The sequence below is a fragment of the Anarhichas minor genome, unplaced genomic scaffold, assembly GCF_050575085.1.
Source record: "Anarhichas minor isolate MPS153535 unplaced genomic scaffold, ASM5057508v1 ptg000033l, whole genome shotgun sequence".
Lineage (NCBI taxonomy): Eukaryota > Metazoa > Chordata > Actinopteri > Perciformes > Anarhichadidae > Anarhichas > Anarhichas minor.
This window is the reverse complement of record NW_027466479.1, coordinates 8,507,096-8,518,932: the sequence shown is the minus strand read 5'-3', so window position 1 is coordinate 8,518,932 and position 11,837 is coordinate 8,507,096. Positions and strand designations below refer to the sequence as shown.

Below are 11,837 nucleotides of genomic sequence, written 5' to 3'. Positions count from 1 at the left end.
CGTCCAGACAGGCTTTCTTTGTAGCAGTGAATGTCATTCACAGGAGACGACACGTTAGTTACATTAAACCGCATTAACCCCCCCCCCCGACCCCCCGTGTGCCACAACAGGTGATGATGCGGACAGCAGCAGTAGCCGTTAGCCGCTGTCAATCAGAACCCGAGCACCGCAGAGCCAGTGTGGTTGTTTGTTGTTGTTTTTTTGGACACCGACACGCTTCATAGAGAAATCTAACATGAACCGTAAGGACTCACCGGTTAGCCGTTTCGTGCTTCTCTCCTTTTGCCGGCCGTGGTGCTGCTGCTGCGGGTGGTGGTGGTGGATTTTTTCCCCCACCCCTCCTCCGACTAAAACAAACAAGATGGCGTCCTCCCTCGCGCCCCCCCCCAGAGTGGTGCTGATGCGGGAGAGAGAGAGGGAGAGGGATGCTGAGCTTTGCACCTGTGCGTCTTTTTTTACCTCTGTACCCTCAGCGGTGGAGGACGTGCTGTATTCAGACCTTTTACTTTGGTGAAAGTATAAAAGTAGTCGCATCAAAATATACTTTGAGTACTAAAAGTAAAAGTAGGCTACTCATTAAGCAGAATGGCCCATTTCAGAGTGATATATATTGAACCTTCTGAGCTTTCTTGTTAATTTTGTTGTTTTTCAGATCATTCACTTACAAATATTAGAATCGGAAACTGTTTATTGCCAAGTACGTTACACATACAAGGAATTTGGCTTGGTGATTTGGTGCGTATGTAAAACAGTGCAATATGACATCATTTAAAATACGAAAACTTACAATAAAATATGGTAAACAAACAAACAAATAAGAGTTTAAAAAAGATATAGCAATACCCCAGTACACTTAAAAAAAGACATCTGAGCAGATGTAAATGTAGCCTATAAATCTATCACATTATCAATAAGAAAAATAAGTGTGTATCTATACTTAAAATATCTAGTTCGAAGTTAATCTGCACTTTTTCAAACACAAGAAATTGTGCATTCTTTTCCTTAACACGATGTATTAACATAATCCCAGCCGATCTTTTTAGGTCCACTCACACAACAAACAATGATCTTGTTATATTTACTCTGTTCCAGTATCATTGTGAAGTGGGAGGAACCATGGGAAGAAAGCCACGAGTAAAACCATGAGTGGTGTGAGTTGTGTTGGACCAAGGGAGCACTTGCTCTTTCTGAATGGGTATTAGTGAGCAATGACACTTCACTTCATGCCCTCATGAAACGTACAATATTGTGGTCGTAATCATTTCAATGTAAAACATAACATAGACAGTAGGAGTGTGACCTGATGCATCATCAGCTCAAGTGACACTGATAGAAAGACTGAAGTTAATGGTAAACACTTGTTTTGCTGGATCCACATTAGAAACTTAAATTCACTTTACTTGCTAATTATATTCTAATACAATAATGTATTAGCTTATAAAAAGTATTGCTTGATCTTCAGAACTTTAAGCAAAATGTTGCCTTAAAGTCAGCTTTGTCTTTTACTCGCACTTTATTTGACCTCCATTTTAAATCTTGCTTAAACTCGTTTTTCTTAAAAGTCTACTGCAAATATTGTGTTTGGCCTGAACACAATATCAGCTTTATCAGGCCAGATCGGACCCGACATCAGTTAGCTCAACGTGGAGAACAGTAGTTTACTCATGTGAGACAGAACCAGCTCAGCTGACAGAGGAGTGAGCCCGGCAGTCCCTTAGGCTGCTGGAGGAAACCCGCTAAAGAGCAGAGGAGACACAAATTGCTTTCTCTGCGTGTCCTCTGACAGAAGGTCTATGGGTCGAAGGCAGTTAAACTATGAGGCATTTCATGACTCCTTGATCTCCTTGATCTCTCAGTGAACACCGGCTTATGCTATTAGATAAAATAGTCTCCATTTGGATGAATGTCAGCACAAGTTGCATAAATTTAAATACACACAAAAACAAATGTTACATTAAAAAAAAAATATTGCAAGACTTTTGCAAAATTGTTGTGAAATTCTGCACATTGGTAAAAGCGCCACCAGGAGGCAGCAAAGTTGGCTGAAACACGACATTAAGACAACACACATGATCCCATCAGCACTGAATTAAGAAATGTCAGGTGTAAAATGTTAAAGGAAGCCCATGTAGCACTGCATGGCATTTTCTCCACTGAAAGGGCACCCTAGAGGGCACTTTGTTTTCTCTACCATAGGGGCATTGGTTTTTCAAACATGGGGGTGTCCAGGGCCCCGAACACCTCCCTGCAACCTAAAAGTAAAAAAAGTACTAAAAGAAGCATTGCCTCTGACTTAGACTCGCATAGCCAGAGCTATCTCTACACAGGCCAGCGCTGGACAGCTCTGACCATAATACAGTGGAATGCAGGGCTATCTACCACCACCCACCCCACCACCTGAGGCCCAGTCTGTGTATCTGGCGGCGTGTTTGTCCCTGTCGTAGTTGCACCCTGTCGCCCTGCTTCCTTGACCTTCAAGACAGGCGGCCCAATCCCTCCAACCTCTTCTCACGCTCTACGGACCTCTGCACAAATGGAGTAATAGCTCACGACTTACGGGCTCTGACAAGTGCGTTACTCTGTCTCTCTCCAACACGCTCATCCATCCGTCTTCACTGATTACTCTATGACAGAATTGCAAATAACAGACATTTATTTGATGCTCAGTGTGTGGACTGAGAGTTTTTAAAGAGGGTGTTGGACATCACAAGGTCTCAACTCTCTCTCTCTCTCTCTCTCACTCTCTTTCTCTCTCTCTCTCTCTCGCTCTCTCATACACACGTACACTAACACACACACACTTCTCTTTGTTTCCTATGACATAGCACTTTAAAAGAGCAAAACAATACCTCACAGTGAAGAATCACTTTTGGGGGAAAAAGAAAAAACTGTGTGTGATGTCCCCTCCAAATGTGCCCACTCATTCTTCACAGCCAGGCCCATAAGTCAGGGAGGAATATACACTAGAACTCTGTCTCATCTCTGAACAGAAGTCAGGGGGGAGGAACTGCTCACAGTTGCCAAAAACCATCCCACAAACCCCACAGGGAACGGACTTAACTTCCTGGCACAAAGAGCCTGGTTATATTTCACCGTAGGATGGCCTTTGTGCCTCTGAATCGGCTAACACTGAGGCTGTGTCTCCTACCTCGTCCAACCTGTCCGTCTCCTAAGCTGACAAGCAGGTCTCATTTAGGGAGAAGCCCTGAAAAAGTCCTCTGGGGGTTTGATGGATTTTGTGTGTACATGCAGGCACACACACACACACACACAGGTTTACACATGGGCACTTTGTCCAAATGAGAGCTCACTCACAACACGTTTCTCACACTAGAATTGTATGGGGGCGGGATAGACTGGGAAAAAAAGAGAGAAAAGGGGGGTGAAAGAGGGGGAGGGTGTAGTGGTGGTTGGAGGTGGGAGGGGGGGGGGGGGGTCTTTTCAGTTCTTTTTGGAGGCAACAATAGTCTTTGTCCGAGTTCTTCAACCATTCTTATTAGGGTTACCCAAAGGAGGAGGAGGAAGAGGAGGAGGAGGAGATGGGGCATTCAGGCGCAGGGCAGTTTCTCCTTAGTAACATTGACAAAACAAGCCAGTTCAACACCAGGCAGGCAAAAGGGATGATTGTAGCTGCTGAGCAGAAGCACACAGACTTGTGCTGCGGAATCCTGTTCACATAAGGAAAGGAGGAAGACCAGTCCGGAGAGGAGGAGATCTAGTGGAGTGCAAGATTTCCCAGAGTTTTTTGAGAAAGTGTATACCAGCCTGTCAGAGAAAGTGCTGGGAGGCAACACGTGAGACGGGAACACACTTATACTGCACCTGCACCTTCGTACCCTCCCAGCATGGACCGAGACAGTCACAGCGAGGACACTTTGTCCACCATGGTTCTGGAGAACATTAAAAACAAACTGATTCATGCCTTCAGGGCGACCGGAGAGTCCAGAGGAAATCCACAAGGCTCTGGCTCCACTGTCAGACCAGTCAGTATCGGCAGGAGTCACCAAGCCAACGAAGAGCTGCGGAGGGCGCAGATAGACGGAGCGATAACCTGGCTGAGGTCCGAACTGGTGAGTTCTCTGACAGATTTGACGTATTGTGCTGGTTCGCAACAGGTGTCGTGTCCAGAAATGTCTCCGATTGATCTGGTGATGGTGTCAGTTCATAAATGTAGAGGCAATTTGGAGGAAAGAGCCAACACATTTTGTGTCTTGCCATCTAAACGTATACATTATAGCTTCAAACATGCTGATTCAGTTCTTTCATTGTTGTCTTGCAGCTGGAGATGCGCTCACAGGACCTCCAGCTGGCTCAGACACTGCTGGGGCTCAACACAGAGATCCAAAGACTGAGGAGGGAGAGTTTCGGAGGTTTGGAAGTAGAAGGGGACGATCAGCAGTAACTGGCCCCAGCAGAGAGCCCCTTCTCTGGGTGGAGAAGACCTAAGAGTGACTAAAGGTGGAAAAATGCCTTGGAACCAATGGCAGGCAAGGAAATGGTTGTAATGCAACTGAGCAGCAAAGATCAAATGCATTTGCTTGTGATAATTGGTAAAAAATGTGTCATGGTAATAGACACCAGTTGCACGTAAAGTAAGAGTGGGACAAAATGTGCTTTCTGTTCTGTGATGCTGGCATTGTTAATATTAGATGTTTTGTACTTATATAGAGTTGTATTAAAGAAACATTTTTGTACACGTTTTGTTACTTTAGGTCAGAAAACAAGGCATTATAAATGTAAAAATGAAAAACACTTTTGTCCCATTGTTTTGTGATTTGACAAAAAAATAAAATTTGCACCATGAGTGGTTTCATATCTTTATTGTGCTGGAATACTGCACGGCATACGGTACAGTATCTGTTTAACATAGAGCTAGAAGTTCAGGTATGGTTGTTAACTCCCAAAATAATTCTAGTTTATTCCTTTCACAAATACCTTCTATACACAAACAATCTGACACCAGTTATCTTTTAAAACATAGATTTACATATTGGTTCGCTGTACTAGCTTATGTATCCTAATAATACTTTCTCAAAGAGATATTCACAAATACATGGAACAATGTCACTGTCAACAAAATGCTTCATCGCTGCATGTGGGCAATAACAATGCAATGAACTCCAGGCTGTCCCGCTGCTGCATTTAATCCATTGTGCATGCAGTTGCATGTCGTTAAAAGGTCAGCGAGCTTCCAGCACTTACACATTCATAAAATCAATACATATAAACCCGCAAATTCATAACTCAACATCTGTATAGATTCAGCTCTGATCTGTATCACCGGCTACTGTTTGTCTACATAGAGAGGACATGTTTCTCTCACATTCAATTCTAACCAAAGACAGCAAAGATTGCCTTTAAGTCAATGTTTAATACAGGACTTATAGTATCCTCTGTCACACAGATTTTGTACTAACTTAAAGGAATAGCTGGGCATTTAAAAAAAACAACTCAATTTCACTTTCTTGCTGAGATTTAGATGAGACGATCGATACCACTCTTGACTACCTGTCCATAAAATATGGAGCTGCAGCCACCAGTCGGTTAGCTTTGCTTAGGTTAGCTTAGCATTAAGACTAAATATAGGGGGGGGAACCCTTTCCCTGGCTCTGTCCCGAGTCAATAAAATCCATCTACTAGCACCTCTAAAGCTGACCAATTAACGCATTTGTAACTTATTTGTTTAATCTGTACAAAAACTGAAGTTGATATTCGTACAGAGTCAAGCTAGCTGCTCCCTCTGTTTCCAGTCTTTATGCTAAGCAAAGCTAGCCGAATGCTGGATGCATGCTGGATGCATAACTCTTAGCAGGTTACAAGGTTATTCATTGTCATTGTACGACAGGGTTGTGCAGCAAAATGCAGTATAGTCCCATTTTGCTACATAAGAAAAACACAAAAAACAAAGCTACATTATATGTAAGGTGGAGGATGAATTATGGAGTCTCCCAGCCTGAGGAAAGAAGCTGCTCTTAAATCCGGTGGTGCTCCAGCAGCTAGACAGCAGCATAGCGAGTGAGATAGGACTTTAATTTAGACTGGACACTACAGACTTTTAGGCGTATAATTGTATTTCCAAAAACAGTTCATAGCTTTCTGTCAGAAATTGATGTGTTTTACTTCACAATGTCATATTTTAGTTATGAAAACAGAATCAACAAGCCAAAGAAGCCATTAGAGTGACCTATATCGCTTTCCTCTTCCTTTCCTCAACTCCACTCATCCTCCTGTCGGACTTCTCTCTAGAAAAACAAAATACAGGGAGGGTGGAGGTTTATGGTGGGAAACTGCAAATATCTATCTTGCTCCACCTTGTCGACTGCCTTAGAGGATATGAGGAAGTTGAGGAGAAAGTTGAAGTTCTTCTAATAGTTAGAATTTTCATGGTACAGAGCTCCTCCGGTTGAAGGACCTCTTCGATAAAACCTTTGCGCAAAGGGTCGGAGTCGTCTTCAGGCAGGAAATGGAGAAGCCCACCTCCCCTGAGCCGAAGTAGACGCTGCCACTTCCTCTTTCGCTCTCAGAGTCCCAATAGCTGCCCTCCCCTTCCTCCTCCTCCTCCTCCTCCTCTCCCTCCTCGTCTGTTTCTTCATCTTGCTCCTCCTCAGACAACTCCTGCTTGAGCTCCTGGATGCCGGAGTGAAGCTCCATCAGCTGCCGGATCAGAGCTTGGTCCTGGGAACGCATCTCCATCTACACATCGGAAAAAAACAAAAGCATGTTTAGTTTTTTCTTTTATGCATTTTAGATATGTTGATTGCTGGACAGAGAGGAAAACAAACAGGCCCAAATATCATTTCATAAAGGAAAGAAATCATCAGTAAAGAACTCATAAAGAAACTTCACAGTTTCTGCCTTTTCCTGATCAAGCTGAGCGGGTTAATGCTCAGTGTGACACCACACCCATTTCATTCGAGCGTTGCCTTCTTTCAAATGCAAATGTCATTCTCTTTCTTCCCTTTTTTTTCTTGAGAGGCTGTCTAATTGCCGGGCATTGTAAAATAAGATATTCAGAATTCCACCAACTTCAGAGTCCAAGTTTGTCGTAAGGAGTGAGGAATGTCCCAAACAAAAAAAAGAACCTTCTGGATCCGATCTGCATTTCTTTTCTCTGTTAATTACAGCACCAGGTTGAGACCGGACTCCGACTGACAGATGCCTTTGTCGAGGAGCAAAGAGAGAAGACATGGGAACCTTTTTTTTTTTCCGCCAGCCCTTTTCAAATAATGTGCTGGACACTGTGTGTATGCGTGTGGTGTGTCTGCATCGGCCTGTGCGCCTTTTTTCTGTTCCACGGAACACTACCCTGAGAAAAACGTCTAAATCAGGAGGTTTGTATGTGGATAACACCTTCCATCTTTCTTGCTCTAACAAAATGTCTTTCTCTAAAGGAAAACATGGACACAGAACCTTGTGATTTGATTCGAGGGGATGGATAGAGGTTATCTCTAACTGGGCTCAAACACGGCCCCAGTCTAATCACATTGTGAACACCAGACAGAGAAGTTGGACCTTTCACACAAGTGACCGAATCCTTTTTGGTGTGTCTTTTAAAAATAAGACAAAAAAGTATCTATTTACAGAATACTTTTGCTTTCACTTCGGGATGATTAAGTAGAACAAAATAAAAAAATGTTTACCAATAGAGATGATTCGTTGTTTTGAGATGTTATTCCCACACAGTCAAAATGATTCAGGCTTCAAAAACATGATAAATATATATATTTTTTCCCAACTTGGATATGCAAAATTATTAATAAGACTTGATAGAAATGGGGCCTCATTTTTATTGGCAGAACTGATAAACCTCTCTGAATGTACAAGAGCTTGCTGAATTTTATCCTGATTTGATCAAATACAGTCTTAAGTTTAGTGCTCAGAAACAAATTCTGAAAAGAAAATTGCAGATGGACATCACGTGATGTGATTAAAAAAAGTCCAGAACAGCTACTTTATTAACCTTGAGGTGCTATATTTGGTCAACGACTGTTTCCGCAGTCAAGAATTAACTTTGGAACTCTAGTTTTAAGCCAGCATGGACATTAAAATGCTCAGAAAAACTGTAAATTTGTACAGTTATGTTTCCATTGTGGCTGCAGGTGAAGATCATGTGATATGATTCGAAAGCTTGAGAACAGCTATACTAAATGGACCTTGAGCTTCATCCTGGATGTTAAAGGTCTAAATGATTGCCTTACTAACATAATAACCGACAATAAACACTATTTCAATAAGCTCTGGGTCTTTGTCATATGGAGAATCCTAAACAGTCCTTTAAGATGAGTCAAATGCAGGTGTTGTCATTCATTGCCGTTACACAGCAGGGTCTGATTAAACCAAGCAGAAGGCCTCTGTTTTTACTGGCTGTGTAGTCGGGCTCCTGCTCAGACACGTGGTTTCTCCTCCTCTGTGAGCTGAGGGCACTCGGTTACCATGACGAGCTGTCTGGGCGAATGCACTAAATACCAAGTGATATATTAGGCCGTGACAATGGGCCTTACACAGTCGCTCACAGAGGTGCAAACAGACACACACACACTTGGACACACACACAGCCTCTTTAAAACGGGTTGACATTGTAACAACATGACCTACATGCATCTCAGGAACAAAAGGGCAATAACTTCCCACACAAAAGCATACGGAAGGATCCGGGAGGTCATTTTGTTGTCGTGATGGATGGCTAGACCTTTGGCCAAAACCACAGTGTAAAAAATCTACTATTCGTAACTCTTGTTGCCTGCGGCTACATTTGACAACTTTGAGATAATTCTAAATGCTAAAACACAGCATAACATTTGCACAAGTAGAGAAAAGCTGACTCGCTAATGTTATGCTGAAAAGTTACTGAAAGGTTATGCGTCTATCAGTGTGACTCCCCCTATACCCTCACCATGCAGTGAACGACGTTAACATTGACTTAATGGCCTGACTACAAGGGCCTTTAGTGCGCAGCAATATCGAGCTAAAGTTTGCTAATATTAGCTAGAATTAGCCACCATTAACTTTTTTGTATCTCATGTGCACAACATGGTTATTTTAAACCACAGACTCTCTGGGTCCTTCTTATCCGTCTACATACGTGAAAAAATCTAAATCATTTTAAACTGTGGTTTTCTACAGACGTTGGTCCCCAAGATTAGAACAGATCTTTGCATAAAAGCTTTTATATACGCTGCCTCAGGGCTTATTACTATGGGGGACTTGAAGTCCATTTGGTCAGTGTGATTGCTCTTAAACATTTTACTGAAATTGTTTTAAAACTGACTTGTTTTAAGCGTTATAACAATTTTCTTCATTGCATATTAACTGGATATTTGAACCTATTCAATTGAATTTGTCTGTTTCTATTTTCCTCTGTTTATTGTTGTAACAATGTTCATGATGGCATCTTGGCCAGGTCACTGTTGAAAAAGAGATTTTTATCTTTCTAGTTTTGTTGGGACTTTATCATTCTTATTCGTACATGCACAACTCCAACATGACCTGTGTGGGTATGCAGGGGCTTTGATCTATAACAATGAATCATACCTGCATCATATTTCTTAATCTAATCAAATATCTTGTACGTAAAATCAAAGTACAATAGCCGTTTAATACATGTAGCGACATACAAAGTACACAATCTAGGTATCTAAGTATAAAGTAGCATAAATACTTCTCAGATACACTTCAAAATGTTGTCCAGTACTTGAGTACATTTACAACTGAAAATGGACTTCATGTAGAAAGAAGAGTGAGACTTCATCAGAGCTCCAATCTTACCAGTTCCCTTCGCAGCCATGCCAGCGCGCTCTCTATGTCCAGTTTTCTGCCTTCCTCTCCAGCTGTGCACCCGGTCCTGCTCCGAGGATCCCTGCGTGCACTCTGTCCCGCCGGTTTGCAGTCGTCAAAGGTGGAGGTCTTGCAGGAGAAGTCCCGCAGTCTGTTCAAGACCACCTCCATCATGTCAGGTCAGCGATCTCGTTCTGGACCCTCGGCTGTGTCCTGTATGTTCTCGGCTGCAGTGCAGATGCAGCCTCGTCTGGTCTCTCTTTCTCTTCTGGATCCCTCGCAGTTCTGACGACTTATGAGGGACTCACACTCTCCCCCCCCCCCCCCCCCCCCTTCGCTTAGCAGTGTGGAGTTTGAATGTTGACGGAGCAGGTCTGACGTCAGTGCATTGTCCAGATGCCTGACCTGGAGTTGTTTACCACTTTTTACACACACACACACACACACACACACACACACACACACACACACACACACACACACACACACACACACACACACACACACACACACACACACATGCGGTTCATTAGGATGGAGAGGAGGCGGACGGTTGCCATGGGCGACAACAGTTGCCTATCTTTAAAAATACTTGCAATGGTCTGGTCTGTTGTATTTTGTGTGTTTGATGAGGATGCAGGGAGGACAGAATGTGCACACACACACATGCACACACACACACAGGGCTTTAGTGTATAGGGCCCTCGTGATCTGGTGAGTGGCTCGTTGCAGGGTCAGGAGCTTAAGAACAGTGTGAACAGCCATGTGTAACTAACCCCTTCTTGTGCCATTTTACCCTCACTCTACAGCCCCTAGCAACACCATCTATTCACACACACACACACACACACACACACACACACCTTGGCAAACCAAACACAGGACCACTTTGTGGACTCCACAGACGGTATCGACCGAAATAGCCACATTGACACTATTTTTAGAGTCGAAACTGACTCCACTTTTAGACCTCTTCAAGAAAACCAACGTCACTTTCAAAAGGAATAAAAAACAAGCTGCCTTTTAGTCTCATTGTGCAAATTGTGTCATGTTCTTAATGCGGCCTCCAAAGACACTGAAGAACCTTGTATGAGCTGTGACGTCAACAGTTGCTTCATGAATGAGTATAATTGACAATTATGTTAAATGCCTTATTGTTCACCTTTTATTCTTTGTTTGTATCACTGTTGATATTAAATGAAATGCTAGACTGTGTGTTTAGGGATGGGACAGGGAACCATCCTCATCCACCTGAGGTATCACAAGTATTTTTTTATCGAGTAAAAACCAAATGATACAACAAATACATTTTGACAATAATGTCTTTGTCAAAGTTTCCCCCCACTTTTCTTTACTGCTGACGGTGGACAACTGTGCGGCAGACACTGCATAACAGAGAAGACTTCATATTTAATCTCATACACAAAACACAGCACGTGTTGCTGGTGTGATCGTGACAGTTTTGGAAGAAGTACTCAGATCGTTTTACTGAAGTACAAATAGCAATACCACAGAAATACTCCTGCACTCAAAATTCCACCTAAGTTAAAGTACAAAAGTATTGGCACCAAAATATACTTAAAGTACCAAAAGTAAAAGTACTCACTGTGCAGAGTGGCCCATTTCAATATTTAGATTATTGGATTGTTATTATTATTGATGGATGTGTTCATCACTTGAATATCGCAGCTGGTAAAGGTGCTTATTTTTAGTTACTTAAAGTACTGCTGGATAGCTTGTGAATTTCCCTCTGAGGATCAGGACAAATAGTCTTAACCTACAACAATACATCATCATCATTTGTTTGTTAGTAATATTCTGTTTTATGTATTGCTGTGAATAGGCAAAGTAACTAGTGACTAAAATATATGCAGTGGCGTGAAAAGTACGATTTTGTCCTGTGAAATGTCGTGAAAATTGAGAAACTCAAGTAAATTACAAGTACTACAGAATTGTCCTCACTTGATATGTACTTAGCAACATTCCACCACTGGATGGAGGAGACAATACCAAAATGATAGAGAAATATTTTGGTCCAAAAACAACCACTCAAATATACAAAT

At 42.4% G+C, this 11,837-nt stretch overlaps 1 protein-coding gene across 1 annotated transcript; it reads left to right on the top strand.

Moving 5' to 3' along the window:
- The first annotated feature begins 3,845 nt into the window (after positions 1-3,845).
- Positions 3,846-4,402, top strand: aard (alanine and arginine rich domain containing protein). The gene is made up of 2 exons (XM_076105995.1): positions 3,846-4,070; positions 4,280-4,402. The coding sequence occupies exons 1-2, from the start codon at positions 3,846-3,848 to the stop codon at positions 4,400-4,402; spliced, it is 348 nt and encodes a 115-aa protein (XP_075962110.1).
- Positions 4,403-11,837: the final 7,435 nt, after the last annotated feature.